The sequence below is a fragment of the Thamnophis sirtalis genome, unplaced genomic scaffold, assembly GCF_051295495.1.
Source record: "Thamnophis sirtalis isolate CommonGarterSnake01/CBP01778 unplaced genomic scaffold, rThaSir2_p1.2 scaffold_6, whole genome shotgun sequence".
In the NCBI taxonomy this organism is placed as follows: Eukaryota; Metazoa; Chordata; class Lepidosauria; order Squamata; family Natricidae; genus Thamnophis; species Thamnophis sirtalis.
This window is the reverse complement of record NW_028261386.1, coordinates 45185753-45205208: the sequence shown is the minus strand read 5'-3', so window position 1 is coordinate 45205208 and position 19456 is coordinate 45185753. Positions and strand designations below refer to the sequence as shown.

Here is a 19456-nt window from a genome sequence, read left to right as displayed (position 1 = left end):
AATACCAGAACATGGACTGAACTGGCATACAGGGTACTTGCTTTTTCAGTCTTTCTCAGTGTTTATCTAACTTTTTTCCTACATTGGCATCTGTTGGAAAAACTGAGCATCTTCAAATGTAACAGTTTTGCCTCCTTCTCTAGCAAGAAGCCTTTCTATCCATATAGGAGAGTTATTATAGACATCTAGTTGACCACTGGAAAAAGTGGTCAACTAGACTAGAGTTCTTTGGTTTAAAATTTCTTGTGGTTCAACAGGCGATTTAGTATACATATTATGTTACTTCAACTTTAAGTTTTCAACAGAGCCCCCAAAACGGTTTCGAATATTAAAAGCAATTATAATAATTAAAAATAAAGAGTGGGCTAAGAAAAAATAGAGTAGCAGTTAAGAATCTAACTTTAATTAAATATTAATCTACCAGAGGGGATCAGGATTAAGAACAAAGCAAATGAATAACATTTCTAGAGACAACAATTTGTGTGGGGAAACAGCCTGGAAATGCAGAGCAACTACAAGTTGTCCTTGACTTACAACAGTTCATTTGATGGTAGTTCAAAGTTACAACGCCATTGGAAAAAGTGACATGACTTTTTTTCAGACTTAGGACCTTTGAGGCATCCCCATGGTCATGTGATCAAAATTAAGATGCTTGGCAACTTGTTCCTACTTATGACTGTTGCTGTGTCCCATGGTCACGTGATCACCTTTTGAAACCTTCTGACAAGCAAAATCAATGGGGAAGCCAGATTCACTTAACAAGCAGGTTACTAACTTATCAAGGGCAGTGATTCACTTAACAACTCTGGCAAAAAAAGTCATAAAACTGGGCAAAATTCACTTAACAAATGACTCACTTAACAACAGAAATTTTGGGCTCAAATGTGGTCATAAGATCAGGGCTACCTGTATTGTGTTATTCAAAACTAGACTGGCTCAGTACTATCACATATCTCTCATGCATCTCAGGCTCAGTGTAAGACAGCTTTGTATATTAATATGATGTATGTATGTATGGCCTTTCATTGTCCCTTTAGATTGTACTGTGAAACTTGCATAAAACTAAGGAACTTACCAGATGTGTCATAAAAGGGTAGATGTCAACCTTTCCTTCTGCAATCTTTGTCCTTCCTTTAGCCTCTGCTTACTCACACTTGCCTCTTGTTCCTCTTCCTTGTCTTTTGCTTCATTTAAAAAAAATGGCTGGAGGGCAGAAGTCACTCTGAAATATATTTCAAAACCCCAAATGTAACAATGACCTTGTCGAATTATAACATTAAGGAATTGGGTAAATACTACTATCCTGAATTTCAATGCATATGGGTGCCCAGCTTGTCTGTCATAATGTCCTTTGATTTTTAAAGGTTCCTAAGGCACATTTCTTCAACATGGTGTCCGTTGGATCTTGGATTCCCATATCATCTGTGCAGGATCCTGGAATGCCACTTTTGGACCATGAGAAGCAACTGCTTGAAATGCAGAAATGAGTTGGGCTTGCATAAAACTAAAGAACTTACATGATTCTGTACGATTATGGCATTTCCCTCTGGAAGTCTTCATAAAAACTTCTGTGTCTCTGCCATTAAAGAAGTGCAACCTTTTGAAGCCAGGAAAGACTCAACTATTAATATGATACTGCCTGTGTACTTAATAATATTTTCCATCATATTGATACATTTTTATCAACAACTTTTGGAGCAGCGTTCAAGGCAGGGTTCTGAATGTTTGGAATAAAAGAAGATGAGGAGACAAAATCCTTATCAGGTTCATTCAATCAATTTGACTGGTTATCTCAGTTTGCAGTTACTTTTTGAGGCACTTAAAATACATCCATTTTTAAAGACTGGAAGCAAAAATCTGCCTATTGAATATCAAGAGAAAAGTTCAGTTAGTTGTCTTAGTTAATTTGGCCAATTCATTGAGCAGCTTTGAATGGAGGAAGTGACAAGACACTCAAGAGTCAGAAGGCAAATTTTAAAGAAAAGAGGTTGTGCACAAATATAGGCAAAGCAGATGAGTCCCACAAATAATATCACTTTCTGTACAGTTCAAGTGTTTACTAATTGAATATTGGCCAGGAGAACAACACAAATGCTGCCTTCTAAATCTTCTGATTTATGGCATGCCTTTAAAGTGGCAACCTTATGTAGGTTTAACAGTCATTCACCTTTAGCAGGAGACCCTAAAAACCAAGACTAAATTTTGATTGGGAAATGGCCCTGCCTGTCTATAGGAAAGCAACTTTGATTTATAGCCATTTCCACAGTTAATCTATTGATGAAGAAAATGTTTTAATTAGTAATGGTAGGAGCTGTTTATCTTAAAGCAGCCTGGTTCTCTGAGATATGGAAATCTCTAAAGTGACACTTGGAGGGCAACTATAAAGAATGTAATTATGAGACTTCAAGCTAAGTAACTTTTATTTTAAATTATTGGGCATCACTCTTCATATAGGTGTGCCTGAATTTTAGATTTATTTATTTTTTTGGTAGTGTAACGACTGTAATTTTCACTTCCAATACTGGAGACTTCTTATTGGTATTGTAAGGTATGCTTATTGTTTCTGAACTCTGCTCTTTGGTGTTTGTGTTGTTAGAAAAGCTGGAAAGAAAGGGATTGTTCTTGCTATGTTATATAGGTTCTTTATTATCCATAAAACATAAGAGCATCCAGAACTAGATTCTTGAAGATCCATAGTATAAGATGTTGCAATTGCCTTCAGGTTATATAGTATTGTTATATTGTTGACATTGATTTATACAGAATAATTTGTGTTAACTTGCTTGTACTGCACCTACTGACTTAAAAAAACTCCTATTATAACATATTCAGACATGCTATACCCTATCCTGGGTTAATGGAAGCTGAGAATTTGATACCCATTTAACTTATAATTCCAAAATGAAATAGTTATTCTAAGAATAGGCAACTTCATACATTCCACATGTTTCGGACTTCATCTCCCATCAAGCCCAATCAGTATGGTCAATGGCAGGAAATTGTGGGAGCTGCAGTGCTCAACATCTTTGATTCCCAGGTTGCCTCTTCAGACTTCCAGTAACATGTTTTGGGATACTTTCTTAATATCTTTTAAGACTTTTCTGAAAACATAAGCAAAACAGCACCAAGTGGCTAGAGACCTGTTTTATTTTTAATATCATTTATTACCTGTTCTTCCCCATTTGAGTCCATTGGATCTATATTTAAAAACTGAGTGCATGGCTTACTTTCATAAACATGGCCCAGGTTTTCAACAGTAGTGGTGAAATTGCTTGTCATATTTCTGTCCTTTTTGTCTTTTCTATATATGTACTTCTCAGCTTCAAGGAGGCCTGCCTGTACATAGCCCTAGCTCCAGTGGTGGGATTCAATTTTTTTTTTACTACCAGTTCTGTGGCCATGGCTTGGTGGGTGTGGCAGGGGAAGGCTACTGTAAAATCTCCATTCCCATCCCACTCCAGGGGAAGGTTACTGCAAAATCCCCATTTCCTTCCGATCAGTTGGGACTCAGGAGGCAGAGAATAGATGGGGGTGGGGCTAGTCAGGGGTGGTATTTACTGGTTCTCTGAACTATTCAAAATTTCTACTACCGGTTCTCCAGAACTGGTCAGAATCTGCTGAATATCACCTCTGCCTGGCTCCCTCCAATAGAGTATTTCATTTGTGGTAAGCTTCAGCTGCAGATCTTCCTTTTTGCCTCCTCAGTATGACTTTAGTTCTGTGGTTCAGAACGATTTTACACCAAGGACCTGTTCTCTTAAGTATGAATGCCAGGCTGGTTTTACTTTTACATGAGTCCCAGAAATACCATATTGCAAAACAGAATTCAAACGTTTAGGAATTCTTAGGTCAACATGGTTTAGAAATGGCCTCTGCCTGGGAAATTTGCTGAGAGGATCCAGTGTGTCTGAGTAGAAATCTCTGTGGACTGCAAAGCAGTATGGGACATGGACCTATTCTAGATCAGTGTTTCACAACCTTGGCAACTTTAAGATGTGTAGAATGTTCCAGCCAACTCCCAGAATTACTCCAGCCAACTCTCATTCTGGGAGTTGAGAAACACTGTTCTAGACATTTTCCATTTAAAGTAGAACAATTTACTGGTAATAGGTGAAGAAACTGTTCTTCCCTCCTATCTCTCCATGCTTCAAGTCTTCCATTACTGATCTTTTGACTAATAGCTGTGGATCTTCAGGAGCAGATCCATTTTCAGGACTATCTGGTCGAAATGATGGCCAGTAGTAGTCCTCTCAACAGCACTTCCTCGATGCCCTGCAGGAAGATTACATTGAGAGATATCAAACCAGTGGGTTGCTGCCTGATGCCTTCTAGTAGGTAAAAATAGGATTCATTTCAAAGGCACTTCAGACAAGTGTATCAACAAAGGGCTCTGTTGGAGTTCAAGAAACCAGCATTGGTTAAAAATCTTAGCTTCTTTGGAAAAGCCCTACTAAGCATAGGAAAACATGTTGAAAAAAACCCTTGCTCCCAACATATTAGCATGGGCCACAGAACAGAAGTGTCTTTTCCTTGCAAGATGTTATTTGGGTAGGCAAGAAGAGCTCATGGCTCTTATTTTGATAGTATGCAAGGCTATGCTTTAAGACAGTGTTTTTCAACCTTGGCAACTTGAAGATGTCTGGACTTCAACTCCCAGAATTCCCCAGCCAGCGAATGCTGGCTGGGGAATTCTGGGAGTTGAAGTCCAGACATCTTCAAGTTGCCAAGGTTGAAAAACACTGCTTTAAGATATGCCTTGCCATTAAATCTTGTAATGTAGCAGGAGATTATAATAGACATTATAATGAACTCATTGGAGAAGTGGGGAAAGATCAGCACTGTGGTAAATCTATAAATATATTACAAAAAAGCCACTATGAATGAAGGAATTATTGCGAACTCTATTAATGCTCATAAAAGTGTTTAAAATAAGGAAGGAGGATCCACGTGACAGTTATTTAAAGCACAGATGAATGTCATTTTTCCCCACAGTGCATGTCAAAATTGTCAACATGGCTTTTTAGAAATTATGCACTAAAAAGGAGAAAAGGGAGACTTCATTGTTGTTTCAAAACTTCTGGTTAAACCAAGCCCTGCCTTCCTTTATTTTAGAAACTGACAACCCAGAAGCTATTTTTACCATCCAAAATAGGCTTTTCTAGGATACCTGCTCTGGTTGCAAAAAAATTGATGGCCTCTCAGTGTCAGCAAGAAAATGGTTGAATCTACTAGATTTTTTGCATTCCAAATTGATTAAATTCAAGTTGTTCATTGTGTCTTTACCTTCCTTTTTCTCTTTACTTAGTGAACTGTCTGCAGCAATAGAGAGCACAACCCAGGACAAAGATTTGGTTCTGAATTAAATGAACAGTGCAATCCTCCCCAGCCCCCCCCCTCTCTTTCTCTTCTGAAACAGGCTTCTTTAGCTCATAGTCCTTCAGTTCGGTTGCTGTGGCTGACCTTCCAACTAAGCCTATTGTGGGAAGTCCAATACACCCAAGAACACCCAGCTGGCAAAGTTAAATGCACAGAATTGTTGCATTCAGTCAACAAAGATAAATACAGTTTACTTATATCATTGAAAAGCTAATTCCAGCTTGCACCTTCCATATACATTATTGTAACTTATGCATTTTGTAAGGCAGATTGGAATATATTTTGCATTGCAGACTCCTCAAATTACCAATGGTTCTGGAAAAATACAAATAGTTGTCAATTTACAACAGTTCATTTACTGACCTTTTGAAGTGACAATGGCACTGAAAAAAGTGACGTTTGATCATTTTTCACACTTACAACCATTGCGGCATCTCCATGATCATGGGATCAAAATTCAGATGCTTGATAACTGGTTCATATTTATGACTATTGCAGTGTCCACAGTCATGTAATCACCCTTTTGTGACCTTCTGAGAAGCACAATAAATGAAGAGGCCAGATTCACTTAACAATACTGTTACTAACTAAACAACTGTGGCAAGAAAGATCTTAAATTGGGGCAAAACTCACTTAACAAATATCTAGCTTAGCAACAATTTTGGGCTCAATTGTGGTCGTGAGTCGAGGACTACAGCAAATAGACCTAGAGGGAAAGAAAAACTTGAGACATATTATCTCTGAGAAAAAGCCCACAGCTATTGCCAAAAAACCAACCCTCCGAACATAAAGCTTTTCTGTTCCTGCATGCTGACTCAAGCCCCACCCTATCTTGCTGCTGGATATCCCACCAGAATTTGCAATGATGCCAGCTGCCAAAAAATGCTGAGGTGTGGAAAATGCCAAGTGATCATCTGTGAAGAGATCACTTATTCGGTGTCTCAATCTAAATTAGGCGTATGGACAAGACTGAAACTAGAGCAGGACCTTTCTCCAGATCCCTTCATTGGAAATGGCCAATGATAGTGAAGGAGGGAGGGAGAGCTTCACCTAAGACCACAGACTGGATGGGCAGAGGTGATAAGCTGAATTAAGACTGAAAACCAGAGGTACAGCACCCACTATCTAAAATTTCTTATCCATGTTATTATGAAGGAGGCTATAAAGTAGATCAGGAATCAGCTGGCCGTTTTCTCTCTCTCATTTCCAAAAAGTTGTTAGGCTGTTACGCGCACACATATACATGTGTATACATGTACACACACCTCTTACATCAGCCCTTGCATCACCCTTTACAACTTTAGCTAGGTGGGGTGGGGAGTGTCAGTCTCCTATTCTATTAACTCTTGCATGGCAAATCCTCAAGGAATTCCAACTAGCAATCAGCTTTACTTATAAATCAGAATTATACTTTTAAAAATACCTATCAACAATAAAACCACCAAGGTGTTTTTCTTACGAAATTAACAGTATATCTGAAATCTTAGGTATCTTTATTTATGAACAGTTCTCACAGAAATAAGATTTACTTCTGAGTAAGTGTGTATGTAGGATCAGAAGCACTTTGTTCTGAAGGATTGTTATCATTTTCTGCAGAATGTTATACAATGGCACTGTATTCAATTTTTTTAGCTCCCTGGTTATCTGTAAATTGGAAATCACAACTCTGCCTTCCCGAGTTTTGTTCTTTCAAAATCTAAGTTGGGTATTGTTTTCAGTTTGAGGAAACAATAAATATTACCATCACAAGATTAGATTTCATAACAAGTCAGGATGGACTATTTTCTGAAGTCTGTATGTATATGTCTTTGTACATTCCAAAGCATACACGCCTACCCACACCCAGCTTCTGAGGAAGGCCCCTCTCTACCGTGTGACTCAGTGCTGAAGCAGGAATTCAAATTATCAACCTTCACCAAGCCTAAAAGTCTTGCACAGGGTTACATCTGTTTTGCACGTTTGGTACATATTGCAGCATTTAAAAAGGAAAACACAAAAAGTGCGAGTCATCCCCCTTGCATCAGACTCTACATCTCGCTCCAGATTCTCATTCCCTCCTGTTTGCATGACTTTTAGCCGCTCAGCACTGAAACTGAGTAGGAAAGCAGTCCAGCAGAGAGAATTCAGTTGGGGGACTATAGTCTCTCCCTCCCTCCCCCCCCCTTCTCTCTTATCATGGGATTTTGCTTAACAATAGCAACTGGAAGTGCCAGAACTGCCATCAACAAGTGATGTGATCACATGATGTTGAGGTTTACAATCACATTAATGAGGGAAATTCCGTTCCAATTACCGTGGTTAAAACAAGAACTACCTCTGAGTCCAAGGAAGAGTTCTCAGATAATAACCTATTCTGAGTCCAGTGACTGTTTCAACAAAAGATAATTCCTGGATTTAATAATCCTTGATTCTCTACAAGTAAACCTTGACTTACTACCACAATGAAATCTAGAATTTTGGTCGTTAAGTCATTGCAGTTGGAAATCGAAGTACCATGCAAATGGATTTGATTTTATGACCATTTTTATGATGGCTGGAAAGAGTGTCACTGAGGTTGTAAAGTGAAGCATGTGGCTGTTAAGCAAACCACATGATTCTTAAGCAAATCCATTGTATACCGTAGTTGCTTGCTTTTTTTAGATGGTGGTGGTGGTGGAAAATGGCAAAAAATGTCACCAAATGTGACATGACCATGGAATACTGTAGCTAGTCATGAATGCAAGCCAGTTACCACATGCCCAAAACTATAATCGCATGATCTGGGAACATGACAGTCGTCATTAAGGACTTGTCATAAATTTATGACACGTCATAAATTAAATGGCTGGTCATAAATCAAGGACTACCTGTACGAGTTAAGTGACAAAGGAGTATTTTGATTGATTTTGTGAGGAAGGAGTGAAACTGAAACGGGTTGGGAGATGATCTACATTCAGCTCATCTGTGGTGTAGATACTTCTGAACTAGGTGAACAATGGACTTGACTTGGAAGGAATGCTGTTACGAACATATTAGAGTTGCCCCTTGTAAAGATCACTATGTGCGATGTGAGTTTTCCTGAACTCACCAAACAATCCATAGATAAGGCAGCTTCCTGTGTTCCTAGCTTGGTCAAAAGGAATATATTTGTGCAGAGAAGCACGTACATTTTCAAGTTGCACAGAGGGGGAAAGAGGTTCATTCCAGGCAAATGAATTTGAACTAGGTTGATATATAACCTTGAATAGATTGGCAATGTGGGTAGATGGCCTGGTTCCTATACTGTTTAATATACTCACAGGGCTGGAAAGAGTTCTTGAGCCTGTGGAGTATGGCTCCTGCCCAATGCACACTGAGAGTAGCACAAATCCAACTTAAAGCATCCTAGACAAATCCTTGTCTTTCCCCATCCAAGCTAGGACACCCTCTCTAGGGAATTGGATCCCCTGTTGAATATACTCTTGAAGCGGAGTCCTCCTAACATTCAATTGACATCTGCCAGCCTGTCATTTGAATCCATTACTCTCTGTTCTGCCATTCTGAAGTGATAGAGAACAGAGCTTCTATTTCTGTGTAACATCCTCTTTGATAATTACTTGAGAAATATGTGCAGGAAAATAGGCACATTTTTGATACAATAATTTTTTTTATCTGATTTCGCTTATAATGTTTTCCTGCCTGTATTCAACCAGGAAAATACCAACTTTACTTTTTTTTAAAAACAACAGTGTTGTGTGCTAGTGCATACACACAGTGTTGTCAGGTTCAAGAGCACCAACCTAAGATACAGGACTCATTATGAATAATGGGCTACTAAGGGGTAGAGCTTCTGCTCAAGAAAGAATATTCCAAAGCAGTAACTGAATTTTGCCCAAGGCTCAGTTTAAGAGCTTAGATCAAACTAGGGCTACCAGTTCTGATCTGAAAAAACAATCTAAAAAATCATTGGCCAGAAGCAAAGTGTTTTCTCATTCTAATGGACATCTAGATTTTTGTTATATGCCTTACCCTTAAGATACTAGACCAATAATTCTCAACCTTGACATCTTTTAAGATATGTGAACTCCTAGAATTCTCAGCCAGAATTCTCTAGCTAGAAGTCCATAGAAGAGGGAGTCAAACTATTCTCCAAGGCACCTGAGGGTAGAACAAGAAGCAATGGGTGGAAATTAATCAAGGAGAGAAGCAACTTAGAACTGAGGAGAAATTTCCTGACAGTTAGAACAATTTATCAGTGGAAAAACTTGCCTCCAGAAGTTGTGAATGCCCCAACACTGGAAGTCTTTAAGAAGAAGTTGGATAGCCATTTGTCTGGAACAGTATAGGGTTTCCTGCCTAGGCAGGGGGTTGGACTAGAAGACCTCCAAGATCCCTTCCAACTCTGCTATTGTATTATTGTATTACATCTTAAAAGTTGCCAAAAAATTGAAGTTTGTAATTTTGGAAAAGTGTGTGTGTATCATGTACACAAATCTTCATAAATTAAGTAAACATTTATGAGCATTTAAATGTGGTATATAGATGCGAATGTACCTTTACATATTTGTAATAATTGTGTTGCTACTTATTTCATTGATAGCTCTGGGTTTCTTGTCTTTTTCTTGCAAAGTATTATCACAACTGAGGGGGATTGTAAGAGTCCCCAATCAAAAACATGCAAGTTGGAAAAAGTTATTCATTCCACACCTTTCTGCCCTGTGATCTATTCAAGGGAAGCAGATGGAATTCAACATAGTGTGATGGAAGATTTGACATTCAAGAGTTTTTGAATTTTTACTTTATTTTCTCATTATCAAGAAATATTTTTTAGATAATGCTCGATAAAAGGTGGTGTAATGTTTGAGTGTTTTTCCTTGTTTATGTTATTGTAAACATGCCTAAGTTGTGAGAAGGTTGGGCAACCTTTGATATAGTATCAGCTCCTCCACCTGTGTGGCTTCTTCTACTTCAGATCTCAGGAAGTTGTGTGTCTGCACGTTATATGGCTACAAGCATGACTACACTTCTGGTTTTTGGGACACATCTAAGGGTTCTGGGTTAAACTGAAATGATGCAAGTATGTCTCTTCGGGTATATTTCTTGTGGTGGCTAAGGTAATCCAAGGAAGTACTTACTAAAGGCTTTATGCATTATCAGTTTACAGTTTTAACAGAACACTTGAAGAAATTTCGGTCTCTCCAGTTACCAAGTGCCAATTACTGTGTTTGCCAACTATGTTATTTCTAATAGTGTGGCATTGCCCTCTAGTGGCTTGAATATATATGCACATTGTTCCTAGTCCCAAATAGTTTCGCTTTTTTAAAAAAAGCATACCACTTAACTTTGTCAATAAGATGTAGAAACTCAATCATCTTGTTTCCAGTTTCTGTTTTTATCTACCTAATGTAACATATTAGTACCTTACTCAAATTTGATAATCCCCAGCATTAAAATCCATGAAGGGTATAATAAAAACAGGCACATTTTTGCAATCTAAATCACGTTTGTTGATTGACGTGAATGAGCCTAGAGAATACATATTGTAGAAGGGATAGATTTAGAGAATGGATAACATGCAGCAGTTCTTCATCTTCATTTCCTGAAAATGGAAATTAGAAACAGTACAAATATTAATCACAGTGACATTCTCTGCATATTTTCATTATCAGTTTTCATTCAGTTGGATAAGAAAGATAAATGGAATTTGCTTTCAAATTTTCTTTGAAGTAGAAGAGCACTTCTATGAAGATATTAGTGGGTGGAATATGAGGTTTTACACTCAGTATGAGTTAGCCAAGAAGTACATATGAATAATCTGTCTTTCACTGCACTTTCATCATACACTCCTTGACTTCCCATACTTATGATTAAATCTTGTGGGAAGGTATCAAAAGGGAAACTTTCCTGAACTGAAATTTTACAATAGCAACTCTCCTGCCACTAAGAGACATTGCCACCCTTGACAAACAGTTCATTGTCTCCTCTTGGACAAATACAGAGAAATCATTCACTCAACTTATGAACAATTGCAAAAGGCCATACATGTAATAACCTCCAAAATATTCCCAGTGCCTTAAAAGGAGAATAACCTCCTTCCATCTAGCAAGATGGAAAGATTTTGGGGGGATTTCTGCAGAATAGCTGAAATGTAGCACTGCCAGAGAGTAAGGCTATATCCAGTGATATGTGGAGACAGCAAATTTGTTTCGGCTAAGGCATTATTTCATAAATGTTGTAGTCAAATAATTGCAAAAGGTATTTTAAAGCAGATATAGGAATGTATGAACCTTAATTGACTGCTAATTAATGAAATGAGGCTTTTTTTGTCAGGATATGAAGGCACATCGGTCTGATGCCTAGAAATCACCTGGAAAAGAGAACATTCAACCTATTTCATAGTGTTTGTCAAACTGAACCTGCAAGACTGAAACTTGGTTTAAGAAGAAAAATGAAAAAGGCATGGCAAGGCAGAAATATTTTTTGCACTAGATGCACTGACCATAAGAGACACACTAGCTTTAGAGGAGGAAAATAAGAAAAAAAAATCTGCATCTGCCTCCCAGAATCCATCCACTTATTCATCTGGATAGTGTCCTTGCAGCAAACAGCAAAACAGCCTGGTCAGATTCAGCACGTTATCACAGCCCCAGCATGTGGCTCATCAGGGCTCTGCTCCATTGCGCCCATCACTGGTCAACTGAGCTGAGCGGCAGCTGCCAGAGAATGCTGGAGCCTTCGCTGCCGATCAGCTTATTGATGGTTAGATCAGCCTCCCGGAATACTGCTAATCAGCTGTTCTAGGAGGGGATCGCAGCCATTTGCTGATGGTCGCCACCGACTGGTGACAGCGATTCCCGCCACCCAGAACAGTTGATTGGTGGTATTCTAGGAGGCTGATCCAACTGCCAATCAGTGCTTGACAGTGAAGGATCCAGCATTCCCCGACGGCAGCAGTAACAGGCGGTGGTGGTGACAGGCTGCCACCCCCCACCCCCACTGCACAGACATTTCCACCCAGATTTGGGGGGGGGGATGCTCCTTATAGTGCAAAAAATACAGTACTATATCACACATGTTATCAAATGAGACATGATATTCTTTTGATATGACCAAAGTCATTTAATGAGGTGGACTTGAGTCTTAACATTATTTTATTTTGCCCACAAGAAAGAAGTAACAAATACAGCAGATATACACATGATGTACCAAATATCAGATCCACATAATTATTATAGTCAGTACTTAGTGCATCCAATGACCTTTATTTCTTCCAGTTCAACCATTATTGGGCATCAGGAGAACGAGTGAAAGGCTATGCGGTATAGATGGAACCCAAGTCATGCTGCGCATATTGTAGTTGTTCTGCAGAATTGCAGACCTGGTTTTTATGGAATTCAGTGTTAGGAAGAATTATGTAAACACACACTGTAGCAAGTATATCCATTTGAATACTAAGATAAATAAAATCAGACTGTTAATGTTTCTGATACTTCATAAAAACTGTATTAATTCAATCTTAAAACAATATGCAAAATTAACAATATTGTTAATAAACAATATTAATTTCCTGTAAACATTTTCTATGTCACCATGCAACTGCTCAAAACAGTAGCCTACACTCCTCTCCTGAGACTTATGCCCTATCTCTCTTCTTTACAGACTTTACTCCAAAACAGGGAACTTTGTAACAGAAAGATACAAATTTTCTACTACTAGTTTATGGAAATAATGCAGAGTTGGTGGGAAAACACTCAAAGGAAACTCCCTCAATACTGACTGTTGAGTAGACGAAATAGACAAGACAGACAGAACCCACTGCCCTAGAAGGGGGCACAGGTAACCTCCATCAAGAATCACTAATTCAACTGGATATTGTTAATAACCAATTATTGGTTATTAACCCAACCAGGATGGTTTGTCTAATTGTATGTTTTATATGGCCATGAGGATTTTGAATAAGTAATGTTCAGTGGGATTGACCATGGGACTCCTTGTCAACAGATGCTGCTCTTAAGTTTTTCCATTTAGTTAGCCAAATAATTAGCTAAAGAAAAATAATTGCTTCTCCACTGACACTGAAACAGAACACTTTGCTGGTCAAAACAATTTTCACACACACACTATAGTTTTATCATGCATATTAATATTATTAACTAACCAATGATGATAAAATAAAAAGCAATCATCCTCAAAGATATGAAGCCAATTTAGGTCCATTATATTCTTCAGTTTTTAGATACCTTCCTGTTCTTTGTAGTAGTCATGGGATTGCCAAGTTATTGTTAAAACTCATCCTTAATAGTGAAATGTGGCTGATCTTCAGGTTTAAAGTTTGGGTTAGGGCTGCCATCTTCATTGAGAATTCTTCGGGCAGTGTAGCCAACAATAGGATATTTGGTCTTGTAGACATTGCTAAAGGTCTCATCCAGAGATCGTAACTGCTCTTCTGTGAGTCCCGTCTCAATGAATTGCAATTGTGTAAAAAAAGAAAGATGGAGAGGAAAGGAGAGGGGTAGACAGAACAAATTCAATGATTATTGCACATCTCCATGCTATGTAATGTGAATGCAAAGGACTACTAATTGCACTGAACCAGGTTTTTCAGAGCTCTGTACTTTTTCTATTTTTAAATCCCTCCCCAATCCCACCATCTTTAAGAGCCGAGGTGGCGCAGTGGTTAGGGTGCAGTACTGAAGGCCACTTCAGCTGACTGTTATCTGCAGTTCAGCGGTTCTAATCTCACCGGCTCAAGGTTGACTCAGCCTTCCATCCTTCCGAGGTGGGTGAAATGAGGACCCAGACTGTGGGGGCGATATGCTGACTCTGTAAACTGCTTAGAGAGGGCTGAAAGCCCTATGAAGCGGTATATAAGTCTAACTGCTAATGATCCTGTACTTGGATTAGATCACTAGGACCCAAAAAAGCTATGTGCAAATAAAACCATTCCTTAGTTGTGGTTTCAGATCAAGCTATGCTGAAAATATCTTTTTCTTACTGTATCATAAGTGAGATCTGCTGGATCCAGGGACATTTTTGCAACACTTCGTGTTGAATCTTTGCCAGCTAGTGCATTGTATGGTGCTCCTTTCCCATAAAATTCTGTTGGGGGAAAATAACACAAATAGCAATTAAGTGCAGGACCTAAGATTCTTAGGATATCTCTCTCACATAGACAGACAATCTGAGGTATTTTGAAGATGACACTCTTTTAAGGACAACTATCGTAAATTACATCCCAGGGACTTCATTGTTCACAAGCCTAGAATTAAGTGTTAATGTGTTTTGAGACTTCTGGAGATTGGTTTGCTTTGCATGATGCCAGGCCCTAAAAAGTTCTAAAACTAGTAAACATGAAATGTTGTCTTATCTTCAATTATATATCAAGAGTAGCACGCCCATGATTCAGCTTGTCTTGAACCAACTTTAATACAATATAAACATCCTAAACTGCTGAAATCCTCCAACATTTTGAAGCCTTAACACCACCACATAGAAAGAGCAGGCATATTGCAAACAGTCAATAATCTAAGAGGTAGTTTAGAGTGAAACGGTGATCAGAAAGGGAAAGAGAAATAAAGGAATATGGAAGTGAAGCACACCATCTCTCCAACCAGGGCGCAATCAATGCTTGACTGCATTCTGTGAGCTGTTGTCCAAAATACTTAGAAAATACCAAATTGAAAAGGGCAACCATACATTTGGATGATCCCAAAACTGGAAAATATAAAATGCCCACTGGAAGCTACATTCACAGAATATAAGGACTTACTTCCAATTAAACTAAGAAAGATGGAACCTTCACTCTGTGTCAAATTTCTGTATTATGTGGTCTTCCAAGGTGGAACTGCATCCTCTCCTACCTCCAAAAGTTCTTCTCAAAAATATTATTTTTGAGTTCTTCTCAAAAATTTATGTCATGTGGTAAGATTCCAATAACTGGATTACCAAACTGTCCTTACACAACTGCCCATTCCCAGCTATTTGCCATATACATTTGTATACATGCTACTTACGTCCCTTTTTAATAACCTTATGCTAAAGTATGCAAATAAAGCATCTTTTCTCATCAACACTGTACTGATAAGGTACAGCCAGAGCTGTATTGATGTTGGGGATTATTCATCCATACTGCTTTATGGATTTATTGCATTGTGTGAAGGCATGTACATTAAAACTGTTTAAAAATTATCCAATGGGATTTTAAGATAAGATATTCAGATTTGGATTTGGTTGCTGAATCTTTTGAAGCAGCAATAGTTTTCAAACTGTTTATATTCCTTTCGGAACCCTGGTTTGAAATTGAACACTTCAATTAGTAAAGGCAAACTAGGCAGAAATAGCTGAGGTTTTGAAATCCAGGAGGAAAGCCGGTAGGAACTTGCTCCCCTTGGTTTTAAACAGTGGCAAAATGAATATCCCTGGGGCAGCAGCACTAGACTCTTACAAATATATGAAACTATTGCTACATAGTTACTACAAGCTTGCAGCAAAGACAGGAGAAGATCTAGGTTATTCTTCACATGAAATTAGCACAGAGGGCTGCTGAATGAATAAAATCTGCCATTGTACACAAGTGCTGTCTTTCTAAACAGATGTGAGCAATCTGTGGCCTTAGCTGATGTTGGACTACAAGTCTCAGAATTGCTCACCATCAGTCATGTTTGTTGGAGCTGATAAGAGCTAAAATTCAACAACTGGAAAGGTAAAGGTTATCCAGCTCTGGGAATTTAGGATAATAAACATATGGGGGAAAACCTAGCAACATTTATAAATGAGAGGAACATTTTTTTCAGGATATCCTCAGGCAGTTGCCTTTGCTCTTTAAAAAGGCCATCTGGTTGAGGTGACAACACCGAGATATACCTATTGTGAACCATACTGAAAGGGGGGGGGGGACAATCTGCTTGTAAGGTGATCTTACCTTTTCCAGAAGTGACATCAAACACCACACCTTTCACAGCTATATAAATAGGTTCATCCTCCTGAAAGTACAATTTATATATTTTATCATGACATGTACTAATAAGAAATACCAACAGCATACTGTTTACCTGGTCATTCTTTTTTTCAAGAAAACCAAAAGTTGCTAACTAGAACTTAAAAAGGTTCTCATCTTTAAAGAGGAAAGTCTATTCACATTAACAAATGGATGCTCTAACAAGAAAGTCTACAGAATAAACTTGAGCAGATAAATCTCTGATTGGTGTAAATAAAAAGAAAAGTCCAATATAAAAGACAGATGAGTAAGATAAGAGGGTTAAGAATGGTGAAATGCAAATGAAATATAATAGAAGGGAAAACAATATAAGGTGAGCGATATCGATTAGCAATTGCTATTAGAAAGAACAGGAAGCTCCTGTTCGTATTGTATTGTGTAAATGTGGTGTACGTCTAAGTTTTGTGCAGGTGTATTTTACATGTGTGTAAATAAAATTAAAAAGAAAAAGAAAAGTCTGTCGCACTGAATGTACTACACTGTTTCCCTGAAAATAAGACCTCCCTGGATAATAAGCCCAATCGAACTTTTGCACGCATGCGCTAAAATAATGCCTCCCCTGAAAATAAGCCCTGAAAATATTACAACACAGTAGCAGCCATGAGGGGACCATGCTCACTACCTTCTGCACCTCCAAAATAATAAGACCTCCCTGAAAATAAGGCCAAGCACTTATTTCAGGAGTCAAAAGAAAATAAGACCCTTTCTTTTTTTCGGGGAAACATGGTAGATGTAGAGTGGTTATTAATGGGTGAGGAATTTGTGGTTCTCCAGAGGTGGTTGATGAACTCTACAATTCAAATATCTTTACTCTTGGCCATGATAGCTTGTGTTGATCATTGTTATACTTTAAATGCAGCTGGAAGACCCTGGTTTCATTGCTTCTGAAAATTTCTACATCAAATTCCTTTGTTAATGAAATAAAAATAATAGAGGTTATCATATACATTATGATATAACATGTGCAAATGAAAGTTCTGATTACTAAGATATAATTATTCATTTTGATATAAAAACTCCCCTTTTTTAAATGAAGAGGAAGAGCAAGCAAAAACTTGCTGCATACACATTATGAAATGCCTTTAATATTTTACAAACAACCTTGGACTTTCTTTTGTCTTTAAATGTCACGAGCATAAGAAACTGTGTCCAGTTTCCCACAAGGGTATCTAGGTTGCCAATTTTTTTAATTACAAAAGTATAACCCAAAGCTCCTTCTAAAGACCCCAAACAAGCCAGAAATAGTGGGGTTTCTGATCATGGCCATTTTTAGGAACAAAATTGCAGACACTAAAGGCACTCGTTCTCCTGTTAAAATGCCAGGACGCCCCAAAACAGACCTTAGGTACATTTATTTTTGCATTGCAGGAGAACTCTACACAAACGTACCACAAAAGCAAGGAAAAGACGCTACAACAAAGTTTTGGAGACAGCGTGAAACCTCACTACTTCGTCCTAACGCGCAGCATCCAAATTTTGACAGTCATGTCACACTCTTTCTTGTGGCTTATCAAGGCTGTTTGAACTACAAGGGAAAAGATGCCGCCTAACAAACTTCGCCGAGTTCAAAGAAATCACAGCCCGTGAGCTCCCCAGCTCGCCCTCCGCAGAATAACTTCGGTCCGTTCCGGCCGAAAGCTCCAAGGCGGGATCAAAGCGCGCAGAACTGCTCCAGTCCAGCTGTTGCAAACGGAGTCCAGAGGGCGCAGCTCTCTCCGAACAGGTCGCTTCTGCTACCTCTTTTCCCGAGAAAAGGCCACCCGCACCCCCACACCGCCGAGAAAGGGGCTCGATCGGGGCTTTGCTGCCGAGAAGGCCCGTCCCAGCAACCCCCGAGGGGGCAGTCTTTCCGAAAGCTCTCCCCTACCTTGCGTCCGTCGTACCTCGCCAGCTCGTCTTCCGTGAAGAGCCGCACCGGTCTTTGCGAGGGTGGGGGCTGGAAACGGAGCTCCTGCTCGCCTCGCGTCTCCTGAGGGCCCGCGAGGGTCAACGCTAGCAGAACAAGCGCCAGGCGGTGGCCTTGGGCCATGGCTCTCGGGCGGCTTCCCAATCCGGCCGGGAGAGGAGGCTGGCGAGGGAAACGCCTTCTCGGAGCTCCTCGTGCTTGCGTGGTTTGTCCCATTCCGCTTGTGTGCCGCCTCATCCCGGAGGCTGCAGACTCCGAGAAAGTCCTTCCTATCCCTTCCCTTTACTTAGTTCGAAAAAGCTATGGGTGACTCCCGGATGAGAGGCTCCTTCAGCTATTGAAAACAAAACAAAACAAAACCACTGGCGGAGTGGGACAGGAGAGAAGAAAAAATCCCTCTACTTGATTAATTCTTTGACTGATTAAAGCAATGTCTACCTTGCAACGCTAATGTAAAGTATAGTTGCAGAAGCAAGGGGTTGGACTAGAAGACCTCCAAGGTCCCTTCCAACTCTTATTCTATTCTATTCTATTCTATTCTATTTAGAATGAATGACTCCGGCACTCAGATGGTGCTGTTCGTCCGTGGTTATGAATTCGAGATGGCCTACCTCGGAATAAGGCCCAAGTTTAATTAAAAGGTACTACAAGTGAGAAGATGATTTTTTTTTATTCTTTTTTTTTATTATTCTTGGGTTTTGTTTTCCGTCTTGGAAACGGGTTAAAGTGAATAGCGGGACTTAAACCTGAAAACCTCTGCCGACTAGCATGCCTATGATTTCAGAAATCTATTTAAATGGCCTTTTTTTAAACAATGCACCAGTGGTCCGGTGCTGACTGCTTGATTTACCCTTCGCAAGTACAATGTGCTGTAGTTTTGTTTTCTTGCTTGTCTCTTATTAACTCTTCAAACACTGCAAACCAAGCCAGATCATGTATGATCATGGCTTCAGATCTGGAAACCACCATGCTGTATACACAGAAGATCTTTATGCAACAAGTGGCTTTAAGTGATTACAATGAGTCATTATTACTTTTATAGTGAGGTATATAATAACAAAGAGGCAGCCGCTGCTACCACTGCTAGCAGGAATACTACCAGTCAAGAGAACTGACAATACTCTCCAGAATTCATGTGTCATGTTAAAGGAAACTTTCTTTGCTGCTGTGTGCTACTCTGCAGCCCAGGTATGGTTATTACCGGACGTTATACATTTTGA

At 39.1% G+C, this 19456-nt stretch overlaps 1 protein-coding gene across 2 annotated transcripts; it reads right to left on the bottom strand.

Annotated features, from left to right (window-relative positions):
• Window positions 1–10707: 10707 nt before the first annotated feature.
• NENF (neudesin neurotrophic factor) lies at window positions 10708–18424 on the bottom strand. Of its 2 annotated transcripts, none has more exons than XM_087717761.1 (5): window positions 18198–18424; window positions 16256–16316; window positions 14330–14433; window positions 13575–13793; window positions 10708–10933 (listed from the first exon to the last, which is right to left on the bottom strand). In XM_087717761.1, exons 1-4 carry the CDS (start codon window positions 18357–18359, stop codon window positions 13617–13619), a joined length of 504 nt encoding a protein of 167 aa, XP_087573887.1. In that variant the 5' UTR covers window positions 18360–18424; the 3' UTR covers window positions 10708–10933; window positions 13575–13616. The 2 variants fall into 2 exon arrangements, with proteins under 2 accessions (XP_087573887.1, XP_087573886.1); XM_087717760.1 differs by lacking the exon at window positions 10708–10933 and adding an exon at window positions 12468–12712 and having other exon boundaries at window positions 18198–18423.
• Between the last annotated feature and the right edge of the window lie 1032 nt (window positions 18425–19456).

Bases quoted from the DNA above. Each gene is read 5' to 3' on its own strand.
- NENF (XM_087717761.1), bottom strand. From the start codon at position 18,359: ATGGCCCAAGGCCACCGCCTGGCGCTTGTTCTGCTAGCGTTGACCCTC. The intron at 16,317-18,197 runs GTAGGGGAGAGC...TTGTACTTTCAG, and splicing joins CGAGGTACGACGGACGCAAG to GAGGATGAACCTATTTATAT. The intron at 14,434-16,255 runs GTAAGATCACCT...TTCCCCCAACAG, and splicing joins TGATGTCACTTCTGGAAAAG to AATTTTATGGGAAAGGAGCA.